The following is a 25,499-nucleotide window of genomic DNA, read 5'->3' on the forward strand; positions in this document are numbered from 1 at the left end:
TTCCTATGCTGTTCATAGTAGTCCTTGAATTTCCTGTAAATTTTTCCAAGCTTCCGGGAGTCACAGAATTGTTTAGTTTGGAAAAGACCCTGAAGATTATCAAGCCCATCAACCAGGTATTTATCACCCTTTGTAGATCTGAAAGGTGCAAGTACTCTGGCTAAGAAGCTTACCTTGCTCCTGCCGTATCACTGGGGCCAAGAGTTGGCAAGTCTGAAAGCATTTTTGACAACACAGCTGTAGTAATTGGACACTTATTGTGGTATTGTAGTAATTGGACACTTATTATCTCTGTGTGGCAACTGCCATGCCATTCTCCTATGTTAGTTATTAATCTTGTATCGATTACATATCAAAGGCAGGTCCAGGAAGAGCTCGGCACAGACATTAAGAATAATCTGCATATGCTACTGTGTTCCCACTTTTGGCACTTAATTCTTCAGCATTCGTGAGATCACAAGCTAGTACTAATGTGTAATGTCTCTAAAAATAGCAGCTTCCTCACTCAGCAGTAGATGCTGGTATGGAGATGGAGATTGACTGTCCACTCTGTTTTTTGTTTGTTTGTTTTACACCATTCACTGAACTGGAGCTATTTGTGAGGAGACCAAACATTATGTGGCATTCAAGAAGATGCATATGGTTTTCATATGGTTCCAATGCTATGCATCATTGAGCAAGATTTCAACTACTGGGCAAGATTATCATTAAGGAAGAAATAGCAGTGTGACCACCATAGATTCTCATGCTTCTGTTTAAAAATTTTGCATAGTTTTTTAACAGGTCCAGATCCTTAAGAAGCTGTCACAAATGGACTCCTCTGGGATATGAAGCTCCCTGCTCTTATCAGAAAGTAATTTATGCTAAGGTTTTCCTAGTTTCTATGAACACATATTTGCTTGCTACACTTAAAAAAATATAGGTGCTTTCTATAAAAGCTACTAAATACAGATTCCTTCTTCAAGCAGTGATTGGCTGCACTAAAACATAAAGTTTCTTTTGCTCACCTTGTGCCCATGTAATGACAGGCAGAGAGCAAAGCCATGTCTCCAAAACAGTGGTTAAGACTGCTGGTTAAAGCAGACTCTCATCAGTGTGTACAAATACCTGAAGAAGCAGTGAAGATAGAAGCAGGCTCTTTTCAGTGGTACACAGTGACAAACAGGACAAGAGGCAACAGACACTCACTGGAATATAGGAAGTTCCCTTTGGACAACAGAAGTCAATAATTCTTTACTGTGAGAGTGATGGAGCACTGGCATAGGTTTCTCATAGAGGTCGTGGACTCCCTCCTTGGAGATCTTCAAAAGCTGCTTGGACATGGCCCTGTGTTTCCTGTACTGTTCATGAACTTCCTATAAGATTTTCATAATTTCTAAAAAAGGGCTAAGAGTCACAGAACCCACAGGTTGGACAAGACCCATAAGGTTATCAAGTCCAACTGTTAACCTGACATACTGAGTGCCATCACCAAATCACATCCCTAAGTGCCATGTTCACATGTCACTGAACTACCTTCAGGGATGGGGATTCCACCAGTTCCCTGGGCAGCCTGTTCCAATACGTAACCACCCTCCCTTTAAAGAAATTCTTCTTGGCATTCAACCTAAACCTCTTCTGGCATGACTTGAGGCCATTTCCTTGCATCCTAACAGTTGTCACCTGAGAAAATGCACCAACGCTCTCCTTGCTGCAATTTCCTTTCAGGTAACTAGCTGTAGAGTGTTATGATGTCTCCCCTCAACCTTCTCTGGTCCCAGTTCCCTCAGGTGCCCTGAAATACCTCGGTTCCAAGTCTTTTCATCAGTTTTGTTGCTCTTCTCGAAACTCAATCCAGATATTCAATATCTTTCTCGTACTGATGGGCCCAGAAGTGCACACAATATTTCAGGTGCTGTATAACCAGTCACACTTTGCATTTCATTTCTTTTCAAACTCAGGTTGTTATTCAAAGCAGTTTATTGATTACTTTCCAGATTATCAGTTTATGCTTTTGGTTTAGGACTCATCGTTTCATATTTTGTAATAGATTTAACATAGGGTTCATATTTTTTTTTCCAGTAGACTATCCCTCCCACCCCACCCTGAAGTTAGGGAAAAATGTCCATTTCTTCATATTGTTCATATCCCCATGATCACTGAAGCCACATAGCCTAATTCCTTCCCCTTAGCTGCAAGTAACAAGGAATTTTCCTCAAAATTCTGCATAAGCAAGCAGAATGCTTAAACAGGTAAGTTTCTACAGGAGGGAAAAACAAAAAGCTGTCCTTCACTTTCTCTGTGTACAAGTTATTAGGCTTGTTGGAAAGTAGATACAGCCTACATTAGTAAGTTCAAAACCTGAGAATCTATTAAGTTTGTAACATCCACATTCAGCTTCAAAACAGACAAACTTTAGAATCATAAAGTTTGGAAAAGACCTCCAAGATCATCTGGTCCAACCATCGCCCTAACACCAATGTCACCCACAAAACACAAAACTGCATCCCTAAGCACCACGTCTCTTTCCTTGAACACCCCCAGGGACGGTGATGCCACCACCTCCCTGGGCAACCAGTCCCAGTGCCTGACTGCTCTTTCTGAGCAGAAATGTCTCCTAATTTCTAACCTGAACTTCCCCTGGCACAACTTGAGGACATTCCCTCTAGTCCTATCACTGGTTATCTGCGAGAACAGGCCAACCCCCAGCTCCCCACAGCTTTCTTTCAGGCAGTTGCAGAGAGCAATGAGGTCTCCCCTGAGCCTCCTCTTCCCCAGACCAAACCACCCCAGCTCCCTCAGCTGCTCCTCACAGGACTTGTGCTCCAGGCTCTTCACCAGCTTTGTAGCCCTGCTCTGGTTCAGGGCTTTTCTTGAAAAACTTGCCTTTTTCTTTTACTGTGGAATAGCAAGTATGAATTTACTGGCAGCAAGCTACTTCTATAACAGCATCATAAATTCAGTCAATGCAACATCTGCTACAATGTGTTAGAACAGAAATTACCAGCAGTTACACTAACACACTTTAGGTGAGCTGCAGAAACACAGCATAAGAATGGATTTTGAAGGTTTTACACAAAAACAGGATATTTGGTCATTGAAAATATCAGAAATTTTACGCAGCACTACTAGCAAAGGTGAGAAATGAGTATATAAAGTTATCTGTTAAGACAACAAATAGGAAGTTCAGAGTTACTAACCAGATTGTTGAAAACAGCAATTTATTTTCACATTTACAAGACAAACAAAAAAATATTTAAAGTATTTACAAATATACACAAATATTAAAAATGTATATATAATTTGGAAAATATTGGCAGTTTTTTTTAGCAGTATTGCCAAGATACAGTACTTTCTTTTTTTAAAGAAAAAAAAAAGCTAGAAAGAGTATCATCACAGTTCTAGGAAAAAATGTAGTTCCTGAATGAAGAATGAAGGAAGAAAAACAATATTTAAGTTTCAAATAAACCATCAGAGAAAATGGTATTACAAACATTCACATTTTAAAATTAAGGCAAAATCTTGAACAATAAAATCTAGAGTCCCACACAATTTTATTTTAAAAGGGACCCTCTTAACGTTTAAAAGGGACCTCTCTTGACATTTTCATTATCAATGCTTTTAAAAGACTTTTGAACAACAAAAGTAAACATTTAAATAAAACACATCTTAGCTTTTTTTCCTGTTGGCATCCAAGAATTGCCAAGATTACTTGCCAAAAGCTTTTTGTTCAATATTTTTGTGGTGAAGTTTTTGGACACTGGAACATGGTAGACAAAAATTGTCAAAATAGTATTTAAAATGTTTCTAGAATCCATGCCCTGTATTTTTTTTTAACTTGGAAATCAGTAAGACATTTTAAAATGGTTATTTGTGACTATTCCTAGGAATGACTAAATGGAACTGTAACATTAACTTTTTTTTTTTTTAATATAGGATAATGTCAGAATGCCATTTAGCATCTTTAGGCTTTGTTTTCTTTGCTGAAGTTACGTCCTAGAAATCTTTTATGGCACATCTGACAAAGTGTATCAGGATTGATCATAATCGCCGCAGATTCTGTTTGCTTTTCTTAGTCCCGGGAAGTGGCCCCATCTTAGAGTTTGACTTTATTGGCTTGCCGCTCACACAGTCACTGGAGCTGTGGTAGCAACACATGCATCTTGTGCAGAAGTCAAAGCCACAGCCTTCATAATTGCACGTTGCTCTTTGCAGGTAGGAGTCATACTTTGCAGGTGAGCCACAGCGATGGCAGACTTTAAGGCTTTCAGTGTTTTTCAAAGTCTTGGCAGCCTATTGAAAAAAAAATACACAAAAAGTCATAAGTGGAAGGTAAACACGTTGCAAACACCCTCCGATATTAACCACGTGTCACAAAACAAATTGTAACTTCTCTCACTCTGGAAACTACAAATTTAGCTTAGTTATGGTTGCATCAAGTTCTGATGGAGATTGAACAGAAGTTACAGTTTTCAGTTACTTTGGACTGGTTTGGAGATAAGTAATTTATAATTCTTAAAGGACAGTCAGACTAAATGCAAACCAATAAGAAAAATAGCCAATCAAACTTCTGAATCCTTCAAATCTCATCTAAGGATGGTGATTTAGTCAACTTTAAAAAATAAAACAATCTGAATTCGACTGAATTAACATTTGCAAAGATAACAATTGAGTCCAGATATCTCAGCTGTGGGGTACTCAGCTTGAGACACCAAATGGAAACAATTCCTACATTTACCCAAAGAATTTGTTTTTGACACAAAAATAGATCCACCGTTCAAAATAGCTCAACATTAGAGATTATGTCACTCAACTATTAAAAACAAAATGCTTTTATAATAAGCGTGTACTTATACCAAGTGTGTACTTATACCAAGGCAAAATAAATTTAGATTGTTTTAGTGTACAGTTGCACTTTCAGATTTCTAATGTTACTAAGTGCTGTATGTTAGTATTAGAGCACTTTGGTCATATTTTTCAATACCATTATATCTTGTCTGTTTTATAAAAAAATAAAAGGTGAATGGAAATCTCTTAGCAGTTGTTGACCAAGTAAGTATCTTAATCAAAACTCCAAACATGGGACATGCTGCAAATGTGTAATTAAAAAGGTAATTGCTACTAGAATCCACGTGTCAGATCAGTGTCAGATAATTCTTTCAAAAAGAAGCACAGAATGAACAAGAGAATTATTAATTTGTTTCTTTTTTTTTTTTTTAAATAAGAACTAGTTTCTTATTTATTTTTTTTTTAAATTGCCAATTGCTGTTGAAGCAAATTATCAGTTTTTGTGGGACTGTATAACTGGAAAACACGTGATTCATCATAAGTCCATGGGAAGTAAAAGAAAATGACTTAAAGTTTTCATGTCTGATCAAAGCCAAAATTTAAGCAAAATAAAGTACTAAGCTATTGTGATGGTACCTAGACACCGAGAGAAAAAAGATGCACAACTTCACAGTATGTGTTCTCCACTTTGTTTCTACCATTGTGTTAAAATAGACTCAATAAGCAAAAGCTGGAAGCTATACTTAAGAGTTACAAGCACTTCAAATTGGAGATACTACTTTTAGAAATACACTTTACAAGCTGATGGTGTGCCAGACAACATGTGAGAAATTAAAGATGAATGAAATCCACCAGTTACCTCTGAAAACTCCATGAGCCTACTGTGATTCTTAGATGCTTTGGATCTGCTGCCTTTTTTACTTAGGCTGTTTGGCAGAGTTGCTCTCTGAACTGAAGCTAAAGCCGCCCGGTAGAGAACGTAGTCCCTTGTTGCAGCATGTTCTGATGTCTTAGTACCATCCTAACAAAGAGAAAACAAGAATAAAATTTGAGAAGAGACTTATCTGGCAACAGTTTAGAGGATACAAAGTGAATTTTGTTTAGCAGAACAAAATCTGATCTCTCCTCTGGCTAGGTTTCCAATAATAAAGTGTCATAGCAGGTAGTATGCTAACAATTTTACATTAGCTTTCTTAGTTATTACCGTTAGAAACAAATAGAGTTGACCCCTATTTCTGACCACCATTTGCAACCATTTTATATTACTTCATAATGACACATTGTTATTTAAGCAGAATGTCCACACTGCAATGTTTTAAAGCACAAAGCAGCTATGTCTAAATCTTTAGAGAGAATAGGAATGCTTGTACATTTTATTTCTAGGAAGTAAACTCCACCCTCCCCTCAACTGATTTTCTGTTTGCAATTCAGGTTAAAAAAAGTGAATCACAGAATTTCTAGGTTGGAAGAGACCTCAAGATCATCGAGTCCAACCTCTGAAAGTGATACAATGCTAGGTGAAAATCAAACTTTATGGCATAAGTTTTTATATTGGTGGCATCCAATGTTTTCATTACAACAACTTAGTATCATGAAGTACTAATGAAAACTCAGACTAATTAACTACCTCATTCTGTGACAGATGCCAAGCCTTGCTTCATTGTCTTCCCTTCTCTCAAAGAACAAAAGTACTCCTAATGTTCTGAGAGAGTCCTTCCTTGATAAGGTGAAAACACCAGTGTGGCTGGATCTTGTGTTTATTATTTCATATAGCGAATAAGCAATAGGAGTAGCTTATAGTGCAAAAAGCTTTTTGAATGTCTGTAGCTAACATGTTGGACTTCAGAGACTGTTGATAGAAAGTATATGCAAAAAATCTGAGTCTCACAGTCAACCACTTAGTATCTTTGAGTATCTCTCCCTTCTGGATGAGTGGGGATGCTGAATTAAACAAGCCTCTGCTGAGAGGATCTAGGTCTTGCTTAGTGGGCAGCACTGGAACTGACACCGTGCTTTCTTTCTCTTTAAACAGGACATGTGGGAGCTCTTAAGAACATCTGTATCTTGTATGATAATCTTCTCAGCTCTAATCTTCCTTGGGCTCCAAAGTCAGTTTATGGAACTACCATGAATTGACTAGCAACGCTTGAGATAAGGCATCCTAACAGGACAAACTCATGCACTCAGTGACTAACTCTTCCCAACCTAAGAATCTCTTCTGTGAGGCTGGGAAGAGATATGGCTTAAAATATCCTACAAGTGCAGAAACTTACAGAAAGGTTTTTCACAGCTTTACTGTACATTTGGAAAGCCCATTTATCTTCTTGCAGAATCTTCTTCCACATTGTGCTGACTTTGGCAAAACTGTAATGACAATACAAACACGTCAGTTACCTCTTTAAGAAAGATGGAAATCTTGTTATTTAGAAGTGGAAATAGCTATTTATGCATTTTTTTTTTTCATACAGAAATGGGAAATGTTCACAATTACTGCCTTTACTTTCTAGGGAAAAGACATATTGCCCACAAATATTATGGATTACATCACCAGTTCTTGTTTTAGTATATTAACACATAATACTAACCCCTAAGAAAATGTCAAAAGTCACATCTAAAGCATTAGGCCATCTTATTAGGTAATTTGCTTTCACCATGGAATACCTGAAGGTCAAAATACTTACTTTATTAAGTCCATGTCACTGAGATGCCTTAAGATGTTTGCTAATATATGCTTCAGGTTCTTTTGAAAGAGTTCATCAAGAATGTCTATTCTATCTAACCCCATTTTCTTTCCAATTAGGTTGTGAAATTCAAACTTTCCCCTAAAACAAATTCTGTCTACAGCAGTCCAAGATTTGAGATTTCTTTTACCACTTTTTTTCAAAGTTGAGCAAATCATTTCTTCATAATGGATTACTGGCAACAAAGTCTTCTTTGAAAACTGTACTTGGTTTTGGTTCTTCAAAAGACAATGCTCTGGTGTGCCACAGAGATTTCCAGCCAAGGGTATACTATCTTCATGTTCTATTGTATCACTAAATTGATTACTTAACATAGAGGAATAACCACTGTCCTCGTTAAGTTTACTATTTTCCAGTGCCTCCACTTCACAGATCCCTTCATCGAGTCTTTGGTTTATTTGTTTGTTTTCTTTGTTATGTACAGGCCTTCCTTCATCTTCAACATCTAGATTTCTGGGGGTTGAAAGATATGATTCACTAAGGAGTATTTTCTGATGCTCTTCAGCACAGCTTTTACACAAACCTTCCTCATAATTCGAGGGGCAGGACTCTTCCAGTCTTGTTTTTCCAGCAGACTTTGATGGCACAAACCCAGTGCGAAGAGATGTACAACCAAAATCACATTTCATTTTGAAAGACTGGCTAATATTCGACTTCATTGCTTTGTTTGTATCCTGCAAGTGACAGTAAGGAAATTATTACAACATATTACAAACTGCAGCACAAACTGTTTTTGTTTCAAAGTGATCATGCCTTCCTTCTGAAAGTAGGGATTTTAATCTATTATCTAACTGCACCTCTAGTGGCTAAACACATAAAACCAGTGGAACTAAGGATTTGATCAGCCACACATTAAGTCTACCTGAGATCTTCTCTTAGAATTTGACCTTGACACTGAACATAGCTAGGATGAGAAAAGTGAGTGGATGATTTACACTGCCGCCATTCCACCAGTACAGATTGGTTTCAGACACACCAATGCCTCCACTTCCTGCCCTTGATGCAATGATATGATGAGGACATTTGCAGTCCCTGCGAGGGACATTGGTGGCAGAGGGTCTAAAGGCCTCTGCCACAGTGAGTGACAGCAGAGTGCCCAGGCAAGGGGCAGAGCTAGGCTGGAGCCACCCAAAGGGTTTGCATCCATGCCCAGAGGCAATGCTACTGGTGCAGGGCAGGTACCTGGCATTTTTAAAGGCGAGGAGGGTAGGTGGCACAGGAAAAACGTGGGTGCACTCACAGGCCCCGGTGAGTTACAGGGTAGCGCAAGGAGCCTTAGACAATGGTCAAGGTGAAGCGGGGTCTTGCTTACAAGCAGGATTAAGCGGGTGCAAGGGAAAGGCATGGGGACTGGTAGCTGCTATAAGGAAATGGAGCCCTTCTTGCCCTGCTCCGCTCCCCTCCCCCCGAGCATGGTGCTATCTATATTCGCGACCGCGGGGGATGGGCGAGGGCTGGAGGGGAGAGGGAAGCCATCGCTGCCGCCTTAGCCCCAAGGAGGGGGGATTATTGCCAATATACTGTGCAAAACGCACCGAAAAAAAGAAAAAAGTCTGAGCAGGTATTTTGGGAAGGGATTTTGGCACTCCCAGTGGCGTGGAGCAAAGTAGAGGAGGACTGAGGATGTTTCATGATATTCCAGGGAAATGCCCGCTTCTTCGTGCCCACGTTTGGGGGAGGATGGGGGGAAAGAGAGGACGGAGCGCGCCCGCGGCTTTGTACACCCGGAGCGAGGCGGGGGGCAGCGGAGCCCCCCAGAGCCCCCTCCCCGGCGCGGTGCGGCCGATGGTCCCCCCTCAGCCCGGCCCCGGGGGCTCCCGGGCCAGCCCCGACCCCCCTCCGGGCGGGCTCTGCGGCGGCCCCCTCAGGGCTGTCGGGGGTCCCGTTGGTGGCGGGTTTCCCCCCAAAATGGTGGCGGCGGGGCGGGCAGGGCTGGATGCCCCCCTCCGGCGGCACGGTCCCGCGGGCGGGAGCGAGGCAGCACGGTGCGCTGCGGCCCCTCCCCGCCCGCCCGCTGCCCGCCGGCGGGATCAGCGCTCCCCGGACCGGCGCGGGGCCGGCAGCGCCCCGCATGCGGCTCGGCTCCGGCGGCCCCCATCCAGCCCGGGTGGGGGGATGCCCATCCGCGATGCCCGCCCGCCTCCCCTCGCAGCGCGCCCGGAGCCCCGGACCCCCGAAACCCCACCAGAGCCCCGCACAGCCCCGCACAGCCCCGGCGCAACCCCTCGGAGCCCCGCAGCAGCCCCGAGCCCCCGGCGGCGGCGGGGATGCCCCTCGCGGCGCGTCCCGGCGGGCGCTCACCTGCAGGGCTGCAGCCAGCGCGTCCCGCGGGCAGTGAGTGAGCGGCCGCCCTCGCCGGGTACTTTTAAAAACTTTGAATTTGGTATCCAAAACCGCGCCGGCCAATCGGGGGCCGGCGGCCCCGCCGACGCGGCCAATGGAGAAAGCCGGCAGGAGGCGGGGGCCAATCCGGGCCGCGGCGGGCGGGGCCGGCCCCGCTCCCGTTTTCCCTCCTTGGCAGGCGAGGAGCGAGCCGAGTGGCGGGGCGGTGGCGCGCGCGCGCCGAGGGCGGGGCCAAGGGCATCTCCCGCCCGGCCGCGGCTCCCGCCCGGCACCCGCCGCCACCCGGCACGGACCGGCGCGGCCACCGCCACCGCCACCGGCCCCGCACCCCTCACAGAGCGCCCGGCAGCGGGATGAGGAGGGGGAGGCAGGAGAGCGCCTCGCGGCTCCGGTCCTGCCCGCACTGCCCCCCGCCCTGCCCCGCAGGACCGTTCCCTCCCCGGTGGTCACAAAGAGCGAGAGGTTTCTGCGCTCCCGGGGAGCACCGGGCTCCCTGAGGCTGCCCTCCTGCAGCCACGCTTATGTGCGAAGGGACGCGCTTGGAGCCTTCGCTTCAGCTCTGCCCGCACCGAGTGTGAATTCGGCTCCCCGGGAATTGCGCCTGGTGGCGGGGCTGGCATCTCCCTGCCTCCCCCTGGCTGACAGGCTGCTGCTAGCACGTGGGTGAAATGAAATGAAATGAAATGAAATGCCTGTTTCCTCTAAAGTATGATGAACATCAGTAGCTGGCAGCAGACTGAGGTACAGGTTGTAAAGGACAGGATCCTACCACTGAAAATATCATCTCACAGCTCAGGAACGCTGCACTTGCACCAAGACTACAAACAAGTCTTCCATTAAAATGAATACAGGGCCAAAAAAGAGACTTCCAGGCTTTACGGTGTAAAGGAGGTGCAACACAGGGTATGGAAGTCCACCTCGTACAACACCGTCAGTTTGACCATTTTCAGACACCTCTGCCAGCCTTCTCCCAGGACCACAAGATGTCTGAGTTTTCTCACACAGATCCAAGGCTGGCCACTCACAAGGCAGCTCATCGCTGTTGAGGAGGCAGACTAGAACAGGGAGGCTGTGAGCCTGGTAGGATCTGGCCAGCAAGGCCACCAGCTGGAACATCATGGAAGGTTTTGAGGTGACAAAGACCCAAACACTCCTGGGTTTTATGCAGTAGGCCAGTGGTTAGACCAGGTTAATGTCCTTTTATTTGCTTACAAAACTAGGAAGCTAGAGAGAAGAAATCTCAAACTCCTTCTATCATTTCGTATAAGATAACCTGGCTTTAAGTCAGAGAGAGTGTGACAATTGCTCTGTAGTTTCCAGTTTGCAGGACAGATCTAGTAGGAATAAAGACCTCAGTCCTGGACTCTACTCCAATCAATACCTTTTTACACATGAAGCTCAATGTTTATTTTTACTTTCTTAGGTACCAGCGGGAGTTATAAACCTTCTAATAAATCTAGACAAAGGTAAAGTCTCAAAGGAAAAACGTACCTCACCTCATGCATACAGACACTCCAACATCTTAATGTAACATATGCATCTTTAATTTGAAGATTTGGAATTTAATCATTGTTACCACGCGGTATGTCCTAGAAAATAAAGCTGACCAAGGTAATAAGTAATTCTCTCTTTATGTATTTTTATGTGCTTGTGTTCCAACTGAAGTCTTCTATGTAATAAAAGAAGATAAACTGGTAACAACCGGTTTTATTTTTGCATTCCTCACTGAATTTTATCTAGCGTCCTCAAACAATGAGTTTCAATAAGCTCTTTGCAGCAAAGTGCTGCATTTGCTTTGTTCCTACTCTGATTTCTTATAGTAATTTTAATTAGAAGTCTCAAAATAAATATCTGTATTCATGGTTCCATTCTTTCCTTAGGTTCTGATTTCTTATCTACTGGTAGTTATATTTCAAATACATTCCATGTGTATAAACACATGCATACATATGATGCATGATGGGATAACATGACATGGAGGCAGGTTTTATGTTAGTATATTGATATTTGGGATTGGAAAATGTAGTCTTATTTACCCACAGATATAAATATGTGCACATGTATCAGTAGATTAAAAAGGCAAGTGTTATTTTGCTTTCACAGAACAAGTGTTTTAAGCTGCTGTTAAACCGAATAGGTCAAAACAATAAGATGCCACTCATGTTATGTAAACTTCAGAAAAATCAGTAAAATAGAGAGCCAATTAAAATGAAGGAGAAATTGTACTCCAGAAATGGAGACTGAAGTCATACCAGTCTTCAAGATAACCAATTTGTAATGTTTCTTTTCAATTTTGACTAAAGAACGGAACCATTCTTTTCAAAAAGATTCCACATATCTTGTCATTTTGCTTCCAGAGCTCTTGTAGAAAAAGGAACAATATTCTTAAACAATTCTTCATGCCTGATTAATAAGGGCCAAAGGGCCATGAACATGTGAAGAGATACACTTTGAAGAATTTCCTCTCCCGTGTCACTTAGTCATTAATGAGTCTTCAGATTAGTAGTATTTTCATTTATTTATCACTTTCTTCCTGTCACTCAAACAAAACGGGATTTTTTGTTATTTCAGGTAAACTACTTGACACTATCAATGTTCAACTACTGTTTAAATAAAACCTGGAACTAGAAATAGCTTGTTTTCAATGCGTACCTTTTGAGAGTGGTGTATCAACATCTTCTCAGTGGAGAAGGTTAAAAACTGCAGTTACTTCTGGACCAGTCAAATTTACTTGTGTACTTCTGCAGTGATAAAGTCTTTTACTCAGCAAGTAAGAAAATTGTTTATCAGTCATGAGGAAACAAGCTGTGGTGTCTTTCAGTATCTGAAAAGTAGTTCTATTTTCTGGATGATACTCCAAAAAGTTCCTTTGGCGGACAAGCATCTACATCTGTTGAAATGGCTTGACAAAGAGCAAGGTTCATTTTTCATTTTCTGAAATAATTTCCATCAAAGATTCATAATCAGCGTATTCCCTCAAAGTTTGTATCATTTCATCTAGCATTTCTTCCCCTAACATGAAACTCTCGACATGATGCACTGATCTGCTTATCCTGTGGTCAGTAATCCGGTCCTGTGGAAAGTTGTATGTTCTGATCTTCTCTGATCTTCCTTTAGTCCCAATCTATGAAACAAGAAGCAGCAGTTTATAAAACTGATTAAAAGCCTTCTTAGAAAAAGGATGAAATGTTGATTAAGCATTTAAAGCAAATGCTTTCTCCTCTTTCCATAAATATGCAATAGAAATATTTAGTACACAGACGAGTTCAGTAGTCACACTAATTACACTTAAACATGTAAAAGATGGATTTTACTATATTTTTTTCTAATACCGTTCTAGTTCTTCACACTCTAATCCAGTTTGTTTCATTAGGTCTCTAGAATTTACATACCACTGAAACGTTAAATCTGGCTAATATACAACCTTTATTGCTGAACGAAAAGGTAATTTTTTCCCCTCATGTAAGTCTTTAATGGGCTCCCGTTCCTCTATAGTTCCATTTACTATTTTTGGTTGAGCATAGCATAAAACATCCCAAAAAATACACATATGTAGAGTTCTATCTTTATAAAGTGAAACTTACTTGAATCTTTCGAACACTATTTCTCTTTTTGGTTTCTTCTTCCAGTTTAATGTTGTATAGTTTAGCACAAAGCATTTGCATAGCCTTTTCTTTGTTTCTAATTTGAGATCTTTCTTGCTGACATTCAGATGCAACCCCTGCCAAAAATATCATGAGATTTAACACTTAACTGTAACACAAGCTAGAAATGCCAAAACCCTTTTTCTTAATATTTTTATTATTTTAAAAATTAATATGTATATATATAAATTTTATCTTCCAACACCTATTTTGGAGTAGGAATGTGAAAGCCCAGCCTCATTAGTGTCTTATGATACATTTTGGGAGAGTGCAAACTTCGAGCCAGAAGACAAGAAATTTGATTTGTTGTACAACAAATTTTGTTGTACAACAGGTAGAAATGAAATAAGACACACAATGTGATCTGACTTATAGAAGATTCCTTTAGTACCTGTAGTTTTTGGCCTCAGTTCCAGAAAATTTAGGATTTAAATAGCAGTAATATACACTAGGTAGTGAGTATACAGAATAGACCAAAGTGGGCACTGTTTTCTTAAAATAAAATTTTAAAAGTGTGGTTTTCCTCATCAAAATATATATACAATTTGAGTTAAAACAAGAAGCGAAGAGCCTAAAAAAAAAAACAAAACATAAAGGGAAGAAATATAGGAAGAAGATAAGAAGATAGTACAAGCTAAGTTTTTATTTGGATTTATTTTAAGCAACTTTAGTAAGATTACTTATATATGATATATGAAAGAGTTGTTTAACAACAACTTTTGGGGTCAAAATGAAGGCTTGTAAACAGAATTAGGAGGAGAGACACATAAGAAGGAGAAGAACGTTTGTAAGGGAAGAGAGATCAAGAAGAACAAAGATTCAAAAGATGGAACAAGAAAAGTTCAGGAGACAAGGTGAAATACAAAAAAAAAAAAAAAAACTATGAACCATCTCTATTGTATAATCACAAAACAGCAATATATCTTAAGATTTCTGTAACAAAAACTAATCGCCACCAGCAAAAACTAAGGTCTTTTTTTTTTTTTTTTCCCCAAACATGGAGACAATACAAAACTCTTGTAATCTGAAGCAACTTTTTGTCACCGTATCTTAATCAGAATTCTACCATCTCCACTATTTACTTTCTACTTTACTGAGGTGATGCAACAAGTGTAGAATGGATTTACGTCTTCAATAAATATGAAGAAATGGGTGGCAAATATATGAATATGTGAAGATAAGCACGCTCAGGATTACCCTGAGGCTGTAAAACTTGACTAATGTTTGTGGTAGAGAAGAGGAAAAGTTAAAAAGCAATGAAAGTCAAGGCAGCTGTTGTGGATTGCTTAAAAGGAAGTAAAAAGCTTAGAAATGGCAATAAAAAAAGATATGATGGCTAAAATCAGGTAGTCGTTGAGGGCGTATCTTATCCATCCTCTTACATTCCCTAACGTGAGCCCTGGGGGTGGACTTCCTAATTATGTCTGTAATCTATGGGAAAGGAGCCAGAAGACAAATGAAAGCTGGCATCCTAATGCAATAGATGATATTTAAGCCAACATTTTAATAAAGAAAAAGAGCCAATCTCTCTTTCATGGAATAGTCAAGAAAAGGCAAATCATCAGATTTAAACCTTTGTCTTTTTCATTAGTTAAAAGCTTAAATATAGCTTTTTTTCATGGAAATTGATTTGAATACTTCACGAGTGTCATGCTTAATGGCAAAAAGGGTAGTTACCTACTAAAGCTTTCCCTATTACAAACAGGTGGGTGCAAGACTTTTTATTATTTTATTTTTTTTTTACACAATATTAGTGATATTTTTGCACACATAAAGCCTTTACAAAAACTCTGCTCTACTGTTAGCCATGTTTGAAACTTGTTTCAAAATTCAAAAATCTGTTTGAAATTCAGATTTCAAAAGGAAATTATGACAGTAGTTTTACACTGTAGATCTTATGGTAAGGAAAAAGTGAAGCACCTGTTGGAATATGAACTATCCGTACAGCACTATCTGTGGTATTGACATGTTGCCCTCCAGCTCCACTAGCTCTCTTTGTTTCTATTCGCAGATCTTTCGGATTAATTTTCAGATTCATCTGTCATAAGAGAAAAAAAAAAAAGTCAAATATGCATAGTTGTTTTATTTTATAAGTCACATTCAGGCAAGATCAAACTGTTTTTCTAGTTCATGAGTGGTAGCTCAGATTCATTTACTAAATGCTGGGAAATCAGAAAAGATAGTTTAAGATTTAACATTAATCTCTGCACCCTCTCCCAAACAAGTTAATCAATATCTGAACTTGACTAGATTGGTTTCAGATAAAACAGAACACAACGATTTTTCTGGTTCTGGAATGGGGTGGTGATCTCTATGAGGAAGGAATGAGACAACTTAGGGAGTGCAGGAAGGAATAACATTTTTTGACAGTTTGATAGGCCAACATGAAATAAAGATCCAAACAATGTTTTAATTCTTAGCCTGTTGTTTTTTAGCCAAGCAAATACAGTAAAAAAAGATTGTCACCCACACATTTTGGAAGGGAAAAGTGAGGATACTATAAAATTGTGGAAAAGGAAGTGCTAAAACAAATCTCTTTGAGCTGTCTAAACTAATTCAGTCCTTTTTAACTGTGTCACATTTTCCATTGAACATGCAAGGCACCGTTACAGTAAATTAGTGATATAAACTGCCAGTGAGTTTTTTTGAGATTAAGATTTTGAGGAAAAAAAAGAAATTCTTTATTTCCCTAGACAAAAATAAACAAAAAATATGATGTAAAATTTTAAGATTCAAACAAACAAACAAACAGTAATTAAGAGAGAATAGTAAGACCAACAGAAAAGATGTGGATATCAGCAACATGGCATTGCTTATAGTAATGTCTGTTATACTAAAATACCATTACCTCACTGGGTTGGGGTAATATTGCAACAGTCATTGTGCTGGTGTGAATGCGCCCTTGTTTTTCTGTCTTTGGCACGCGCTGTACGCGATGCACTCCTCCTTCAAATTTCATGTACTTGTAAGCCTCAATACCTGCTATACTGGCAACTGCATGTCTTAGGCCACCTTAAATAAAAAAGAAAAACAGTTGTAAAACTAAGAAAAACTGTTCGTTCTATGCTTTTCTGTTTCAGGCTTTCTATTTCGCATCATTGTTGATTTCTTAAATTTTATTAAGTTGTTTGTTTCTTAAAATTATGAATTCACCATTTAAATGCTTAGGTAGAATTAAACTCAAAATGTAAGGAAACTCTAAAACCAGACAAACATACTCGCACAAAATGTTAAGTAAAGGACTGCCAACTTCTTTGTAAAAAGTCCATTTTATTTTTTATATACATAAAAAGGTTGAGTCATGCACATATGCAATCCTCCAACCATAGCAGAAGTCTAACACACACCAACATTAAGTTTATACAAAGATCAAATTTTGAAAGACACCTTCAGAAACTACATCCAACTCTTTTGACTGGTATTTGAGAACCTCACCATTTACTGGAAAAAAAAAACAAAACTCAAAGTCTTTAACTTAGTGTTGACTGATGTTACTCTTTCTTCCTCCCGTCTTTTTTTTTTTTTGCATCCTACCCACATCCCATCCTTGCTCTTTCATTTCATTTTACTCTTTTAATCTTTCAGAATGAGCAGAATTCTATCTCCTGTCCCCCTTACCCGCATGTCAAATGTTTTGCTGGATAGCAGTGTACTAAAAGCTAGCACCTAACCATCAGAATTGGAACTTGGAAGTAAGACCCAATATAATCATGGCTTCAAGACAAAGTTAGTTGCAATACTAGCTGATGGCATTCTATCTCCTTCTTTGACAGCGTGCAATCCCTTCAATTTTGCTAGTAAAACTGTTTGAAGGATTAGAGAACTGATGGCACTACAGATGAATATATTTTTTTTTCTGTGACACCTGCTTTGTTTTTTACTCTAAAAATCTTATATATCTTAAAATAATGCCTTAAATAATTCACAGAGGTTGACTGCAGAGCTAGCATAAAAACATACTTCCTCTGATATATATAAAAAAAGTACTAAAAAAAAATATAATAAACAATTTCTGTACATGAGGAAGAAACCAAGCCATACCAGGAGTAAAAATAACTTGAGTTGTTCTATGGCACTGCTGACAAGCATTAATAATGTAATAAGCAGTTCATTGCAAAAGCTGATGTTCTCTCTTTTCTCCCTCACATGTCCTGGGATTGGTACATCCATCATGGGTATCATGTCTATTTGTCTATCTATTTGTCAATCTGTCTATTTGAGCTGCAGCTGCATATGTGACTTATTCAGGAGAGTTTATGTTTGTGGAGATGATCATGTACCTGTGACAACGTTGGGCTTTACACAAGACTAAGAAACTGGTTTGAAAGACAGGCATTTATTTAGGTCATACTGCCTTACTGTTGATAATTGACTATTACCAACACATAGTAAACTCAGGTTTAATGTGAAACACAGTCAAACCCAATGAAAATTCAGCAAACCATTTACCCCAAAATCTTCAATATGGCAGATACTGCACAGGCCTGTCAAACACAGCTAGCTCTTACTAGCTCTACGTTTGCCTCTTTTTTTAGTTAGAAGTGTCCCCTGCTGTTCTGAAAAGGTGAGATGCACAGGAAGGTGCATGTTTGCACTCCCTCAATTTTTTGTATGTCACCTTATACCCAGACTGAGACAAAGCCTGATATCTGTTTCCACATGCTACTAGCAAGCAGCAACAGATAAACAATGACATGTGGGTTTGTCCTTTAATGTATACGTTAAACCTCAAAGGTGTTATTTTGCAGTGTCATTCTTTGAGGGTAGGTCAATAATGTCAGTTAAGAGTGGATTCAGACAAATCCTTAATTGCAGCTTTGCTTAACATTCACCATATTTACACACGCTCACATTCAAACTTCAGACAAATCCTGGAACTCTTTGAAAAGGAGAACTTGAAAAGGAAACTTGATGTTTTAACATAGGACCTTGCTTTTGCTCATGCAGTCTTTAAGAATTAAGCATGGATGAGATGCAACCCACTGGTATACCAGCAAATACCCTTAGCTCAGTTCTTACTCAACACAGTATGGACAAAGTGAAACTGAGGACTTGTATGGGAAAGTAGTGGCAACGCCATCTACAATGCTACTTACTACTTATTCCCAGCCTCTCAAGCTTTGAAAGATGTGTGTTCATACAAATGAGTAAGATCTGAAAATTCACTGCAAGAGGCAAACAAAGGATAGGGCTGCCTTTATTTTTCCTGTAAATTTACATCCCACCTTCCTAAATATTCATCTCATCACACAGGCAAGACAAAACACATATATCTCCATTAAAGACTAGCAGCTTCAAAAAGGAAAAATGGCTAGATATTTGTTAGATTTATGTATGACTGATTTCCTGTATAAGGCATTAAAAAGAACGTCTCTGATGGTGTGGGTTCAATGTCTAAGATCTGTGCTTTCAGTTCTTGCCCCTCCCATCACTTGAACTGTGCAAATGGCCTCTTGACCATAAGAAAATGTATTAATAATAACATGTCTAGATAACAGACAATACTGAATTCAAGTCCCATGAAATTCAAGGTTGTATATTAACTGAATTAGCAGTAGCCACTCTAGGAGATTCTGAAACAGAAAAACTGAGTTCATGTGCTTGAACTTCAAGTAAGTGATTTAAGAACTCTAGAACAGAAGTTCCCATTTGAACATATTTACCAAAATAACACTTTTTAAAATTGAATTGTTAATGATTTTAAGAACTCAGAAATGCAAGTGAAATCCCGTAACAAATTATATCAGTGTTATCTGACAGGTGAAAATATGGGTCTTCCTCTTTGGAAGTATTACAGACAACAAAATGAAGCCTGTGTCTAGACCTTCACGTTCCCAATTTATGATATTTGACTATATTCCTCCACACAGTCCAATTTTAGTAATCTATTCACTACATTAACAGTGAATCAAGAACTATACTTCAGCAACAAAAGTCTTTAGGCACAGAAAGTCCCTCATTAGAAGAGCAAAGTTGTTCACTGACATGAGAAGTTCAATTAGGAGAATCATGGATATTTATTTTTTGTAAATTTCTACGAGAACAGAAAAGATTCAAAGTACTTGAAAATACTACTTATGTAGTATCTTGTACTCTGTGAACAGAAGAGTTGGAAGATGCTATGCATTCCTCAAAGTTTGCTAAAAGTACTTCTGCAACTAAATGTTGACTGAAGTTCACAAGCAGACTGTATTCTTCATGTTTTTTCCAATTAAACCCAATTTTTAAAGAATTACTTTTCATTTTACCCATTACTTTTTATTGACACCTATTCATTAGAACTGTTAAGAACAAAAGTATAACTAAAACTATGCATTAACTGTCCATCATTATGAAAAAGAAAAGGATGCTGATGAAAGTACAAACACAGTTAAAGTTTCACAGCCATTCTGAGCTACAACTTGTAAACTGCACAAGTACCCACAGCACGATGTAGGTTACCAGAATGTGCTAGCTTTACTCACCACAGCATGTATGACAGCAAGCTTGCAGATCTGTTAACACAGAGTCAGCAGATCTGGCCTTCTGAGAACTGTGGCTAGCAATTTGTCAGTCAAAAAAACCTTAATCCCTGCCATCACTTGAGCACATCTCCATGTTTCAGACTGCTGTTTCACAGTTAGCTTGAGCTGACTGAATCTTTTGCTGCTGGATGGAAAGGTCTTGATTTTCTAACTACCACCACTGGCAGCCACACATTTCTGCTTCCATTCTCCCCATAAGCATTTTTCCTCTTCTCCTGTGTTGGATAACCTGAAAATGAATTGGGTTGTCCATTGAATTAACTTGGTAATGAGACTTTCTGCACAGATCAAAGCATCAGTGCAGAAAAGTTAGTAGCAGCACAGAGGCAGAAACCTGATTTCTGTAAAACAGCCTTATACACCAGCTGGATTAAACTATAATGAATAAATAAATATAACTGCTTCTGTTTGTTATGTAAACCTATCAATCCCATCTCTGTAACACACTGCTACCTGAGATGACCAGCTTAACAGCTCATCATCATCAAAAGAACCAGTTCTCCATCTCCTTTCATTCAAACACATTGTTCCTTATTTTATGCTAGCTGAGAATTTGACTCAACTCAAACTAGGCAAAAGACAATTCCAGTCTGAGAAAGCACAGTCTTTGCCAGTTTAAGGGAAAGAATATCAGAAGAGGACTTTTTAAGGTAGGACTTAATGGAGTAGGATTGCTTAGACAGGCACAAAGACAGTAAGTGAGAGAACAGAGAAAAAATTCTTTTCACAAGCATCATTAAGCTGCTAAACTTGACTACTTGTGAAATTTTACTCAAAGGCTTTCGTAAATAATTAGATGTCTTAGCTGTCTGCTGTCTCAACAGTTCCTCCACTTTGCAGATCCATTAGCTGTTATACAAGCACACAAGCTTTATCCAAACATCCAATTTCCTTATATAAACCCTCAGTTGACATTTCATAAAAATCAAGATGTTTTGGATTAAACACCAAGACTAGTTTTAATTATACCGTTTGCTTCTCTGCCAAGAAATAATAAACAGACTTTCAGCCTGCCTCTAAACTGATCTATAAACACAAGAAATATGTAACCTGTATTTGTAAAATTAATATAAAGCTAAAACACATCTACTCGACTTTCTGCATTTCCTTCCTCCAAACACTTAGTTTTATTTATGTTTTTGAAACTACTGAATGACAGTTTTTTTCCTCCATATTTTATCAGTACTTCTCAAATGTAATTTCACTCTCAAATACAGAAGCTAAGGAAAATAGTACCATGACATCCTACCTCTGCTTCTAAAAATAAGTTACACAAATTAGTTTCCTGCACTTATGAAATTCCAATGGCCTAGGAATAAACATTTCAGCTTAAGTTAAAAAGTTACACACTTTTTTTATTGTTACTGACCTATTTCACTGGGAAAGTATTCTAATATTTCAAATTTCCACTTTTTATAGGCAGCGTATCGTTGATACATATCGAATATCTCTGACGTGAACAGCATGGCTTCCTGTCCTCCAACTCCAGCGGTTACTTCCATGACAAGATCACTGTTGTCTGTTTCTTCTGAAGGAATCAAAAGCAATGCTATCTGTGAATGCAAAAACACCCATCTAAGATTTCCCTCTGGCAGTTCAGTACAGAATTGAGATTATATAAAATGCCATGCATGTCTGTAATTGATCTACTCTGCATTCTCCTGTATTAACTCACGGATTCTCCAGAGGGCTGGCCTCTCAGTGCTTTCTGACAACCCTTGCACTAATACAGTGAGGAAGAGGGCGGGGAGGATGCTGCACTGCAGAAAGGATCCCTGTGTCTCTTTGTAGTAACAAAAGATTTCTTTTGAGACCCACAAAGCTTCAAAGAACTTTCTGTAAGTCAGAAGCTTTCATAAATTAAAAGCACCGCACCATTTGGACATTGTGGATACACAATGATTCTTGCAAGGAAATTAAGCATTTCCCTTCCCACCAAATTCTCTTTTAACCAAACATCCAGTTCAGAACTAAGAAGGTATGGATGTTCTGGAGTACATTCCTTCAATAGTAATTCTGCTGCATTATTTTTATGTATTTAAAGGAAAGATGGCTTTATTAACCCATAATAAAAAACAGTGATTTTGCAGTCTGGATCAAAATTCTGGATGATTTATGAATGCTTTTCAATCATCCTTATTTACTAGCATCAGGTAACACTTCTTTCTACTTCAGCCTTCTTTTACTTCCTTTAGTATATATATATTATAAGATGACTGTTGTATTGCTGTCAAAGGAATAAAAAACGTGACAATACCAGCTTCTACTTCATCTGTAAAATTAGGAGTATGTAACGGTTTGTTTACATAAAGATGCGTATTTTATACAAAATACCATAGATACTATGTAGAAACTATATAAGGTAGCAGGCTACAGCAGTTACATAGTATTAAACTATTTTTTACAGAAAGACTAGTGTGGGGTACCATATAAGTTCATTTTTTTTAAAAGATAAAAGCTGAACACCCACAAAGGCACACCCAGACCAGACAAAGCACAGCACCTACTTACTGAGATGTACTGATTCAAAGAATTTCAGATATAAAGTAGGCACTTACAGACCTATACACCATCTACAGATGGTATATAAGTCTATTGGCCATTTGCATTTTTCTTAGATAACAGACACTGGTCAAGGATTATAGTTAGTGGAGGAGGGTGGGGATGGAAGTAAAAGAAGAGTTCATCACTTACATCTTCTTTCAATTATGGCTATTTGGCTTATTTTAAGAATGGCAAAGAAATCGAGGCTTTTAAAGGGAATCTAACCTGGTGTTTCAGTTCAGCTATTTCTTCTTCACAGGAAATGATTTCACTTTCTGCAAGCTTCCGCAGATCTTCACTTTCATCTGGAATATTTGAGCATGGTTAATCCTCAGACTTAAATCAGTGCCACTCTCAGAAAATCTTCTGAAAAATAACCATATGAAGAACTTACTCTACTAAACAAACAAACAAACAAAAAAACAAAACACAATAAACCTATCAGAAAATGAGATTAATATTATGATCTGTAATGGAGATAAACAGTATGTACCAGTTTTCTGGTATTGTTCAAGTGGGAGATGCAGGAACATCTGACGTACAGGTAGTTCCACTTTGACACAAGAAAAAAAATGTATATGGTGGAGTTGGTCAAACACTGGAACAGGTTGCCCACAAAAGTTCTGGAGTCCCTTGGAGATACCCAAGTCCTGGCCAGATACAACCCTGAGCAGCACACACTGCATGACCCTGCTCTGGGTTGGACTGGATGATCTCCAGAAGGGTCTTCCCATCTCTGCTGCTCTGAGATTCTAAGGAACTGCTTTCTGTATTTCCCTGCGATAGGAACATCAAGGATTTAGAAGGCATAAAAGTCCCACAATTAACACTCTTCATTAAAAGGACCATTACCCTATTGCCATTTGTAAAAATCTCAAGTCAGTAGCAGTAACTTTAAGCATTCCATCTCCATCTATTTATTCCAGAGCAGCTTCAAAGCTTCTAACTTATCACTAAGAAGAAAAAAGGTATGAAAGAACCCTTGCATAACAAGAGGAACTTGAAATATTAAGATGTCACTTGACTGATCACCACTACAGTTTAGAATTAGACTTGTTTTTCTATACCAAAGTTTCAATAAATTCTCTTTTTTCTCTCTCTTTTTTTTTTTCCTGGTCAGGATCAATCTTCACATGGAAAAATAAAAATTCAGTTTAAGCTACCTCTGATTTGCACTGACTCACCTCATGTGCACAGAAAAAAACAAACAAACAAAAAAACCTCTCCGAAAATAAGAAAATGGCACTCTTACTGAAAGAGTGAGTGGAGGGACACGGGGACACATAACCGCAGCAGAAGAAAAGGAAAGACAATAACCATTTCTTCTTTGTGCACATTGAGCTTTTATATGAATTCAGCCAGGACTAGAGGTACACTCTCACTGTAAAACCATACCTTTTTATGACTGTAATTGCATTTAGTCACTAACACAAATTTAAAATCATTTTTTTTTGAATTTACAGATCAAGTTTAATATCTGTTGTTTTTTTTTCCCCAAATCACCTCTGCAAAAAGGAAACTTCAAAAAAACAACTTACACTGTGTAAGTTGTTTATATAACAAGAATGCTTTACCTACACCTGGTGTGAAGCATGTATGGTTGACTAGCTAACTGTAACACTTTAAACACGCAAACTTGATCACCTGCAACTACTTTTTTACTGACTGATCAAGGGCTAGACATTAAAGCTAACAGAAAGGAGGACAAGAATTAAAGAATTCTATGTCTAGTACTGTTAGACAAATTTATTATTTAAGTGTTAAGAAATAATCTATTTAATACCAGTTGCATTTTTTAAGATGTAAAAGCAATATAAGCTTTAAAATCATTTAAGAGTAAAATGTAAAAATATTTTTAAGGATGAGCTGAAGAAATGCTCATAGTTACTGCCTAAAATTTTATGATTGCTTCACTTTGATGAAGTTCTCCATCAGGTTTTAGAGACACCATCACCTTCAGCAGGTTCTGAAAGGGGATAAAAATCCTTCACTTGATTTCATGGGAATGGAAACTAACGGGTTCAGGTCAAGCGTGAGTTTGTTCAAAGGACGCGTTTACTATTTGAACTGTGGGATGGAAGAAAATAAGAAACACGATTTGTTTTCCAACAGCGTTGTAAAGTTCTCGCTCCCAGGGGAGCCGCGCTGCTGCCACCTGCAAACAGCGCGGGACCCAGCCCGCACCCCGGGGCGCGCCCCCGCGCCGGCACGTGCCCTCCCGCGTGCACGCGCAGAGATGCCAGCCAATCGCGCCGGGCTATGCAAATCACCCCTCGGGCTATGCAAATCACCCCCCGCTCGCGCAGGAGGCCCAACGGCCCGCCCCCTCCCACCGCCCCCCCCCTCTGCGGCGGCCTCTGGGGCGGGCCGGGGCCGTGCCGGGCCGTGCCGCTGGGCTGCGGTCCCCCCGCCCGGGCTCACCTTGCCCCGCCAGCTGCCGCGTGTCGCGCAGCTCCTGCTCCTTGTCGCGCAGCCGCTGGATCCGCGCCGCCAGCGCCGGCCCCGCCTCGCCGCTCGCCCGCGCCTCCAGGAGGCGGCTCAAGGCGCCGGTGGCGAACAGGCCGTCCAAGCAGGGCCGGCCGCTCAGGCTGCGCCGCGGCTGCGGCTGGCACGGCCCCGCCGCCGCGCTGCCCCCGGCGGGCGCTGCGCGGTAGCTGCGGGCGGACAGCGCCGCCGCCCGGCAGCCGTGCGCCGCGCGGAGGGCTCGCGACAGCAGCCGCATGCCGGCCCCCAGCCGCCGGACGGTGGCCACGGCCCTGCCGGAGACAGCCGAAGGCGCTCGGCCGCCTCCCTTCCGGGCTTCCGGAAGCTGCCGAAGAGACTCGGCCCCGAGCCCAACCGTCGGCGCTCCGCTGGCGGAAACGGCCGAAGGGCTTCGGCTCCCTTCGGCTCCCTTCGGCTCGCGGGGCCGAGTCCCGGGGAGGGGAGGGCGCGCT

The 25,499-nt window shown here is 40.2% G+C and overlaps 2 protein-coding genes across 4 annotated transcripts; both read right to left on the minus strand.

The window, feature by feature from the left end:
* Nucleotides 1-3,176: 3,176 nt before the first annotated feature.
* Nucleotides 3,177-12,641, minus strand: FBXO5 (F-box protein 5). 2 transcript variants are annotated; one of them, XM_068677130.1, is made up of 5 exons: nucleotides 12,504-12,641; nucleotides 7,449-8,182; nucleotides 7,041-7,131; nucleotides 5,627-5,788; nucleotides 3,177-4,272 (listed from the first exon to the last, which is right to left on the minus strand). In XM_068677130.1, the coding sequence occupies exons 1-5, from the start codon at nucleotides 12,525-12,527 to the stop codon at nucleotides 4,021-4,023; spliced, it is 1,263 nt and encodes a 420-aa protein (XP_068533231.1). In that variant the 5' UTR covers nucleotides 12,528-12,641; the 3' UTR covers nucleotides 3,177-4,020. The 2 variants fall into 2 exon arrangements, with proteins under 2 accessions (XP_068533231.1, XP_068533232.1); XM_068677131.1 differs by lacking the exon at nucleotides 12,504-12,641 and adding an exon at nucleotides 9,810-9,964 and having other exon boundaries at nucleotides 3,178-4,272.
* On the minus strand, nucleotides 11,374-25,470 carry MTRF1L (mitochondrial translation release factor 1 like). 2 transcript variants are annotated; one of them, XM_068677132.1, is made up of 7 exons: nucleotides 24,985-25,470; nucleotides 22,789-22,868; nucleotides 21,389-21,572; nucleotides 16,344-16,507; nucleotides 15,416-15,533; nucleotides 13,436-13,572; nucleotides 11,374-12,975 (listed from the first exon to the last, which is right to left on the minus strand). In XM_068677132.1, the coding sequence occupies exons 1-7, from the start codon at nucleotides 25,283-25,285 to the stop codon at nucleotides 12,772-12,774; spliced, it is 1,188 nt and encodes a 395-aa protein (XP_068533233.1). In that variant the 5' UTR covers nucleotides 25,286-25,470; the 3' UTR covers nucleotides 11,374-12,771. The 2 variants fall into 2 exon arrangements, with proteins under 2 accessions (XP_068533233.1, XP_068533234.1); XM_068677133.1 differs by having other exon boundaries at nucleotides 22,789-22,929; nucleotides 24,985-25,123.
* Between the last annotated feature and the right edge of the window lie 29 nt (nucleotides 25,471-25,499).

The sequence above is a fragment of the Anas acuta genome, chromosome 3, assembly GCF_963932015.1.
Source record: "Anas acuta chromosome 3, bAnaAcu1.1, whole genome shotgun sequence".
Classification (NCBI taxonomy): domain Eukaryota; kingdom Metazoa; phylum Chordata; class Aves; order Anseriformes; family Anatidae; genus Anas; species Anas acuta.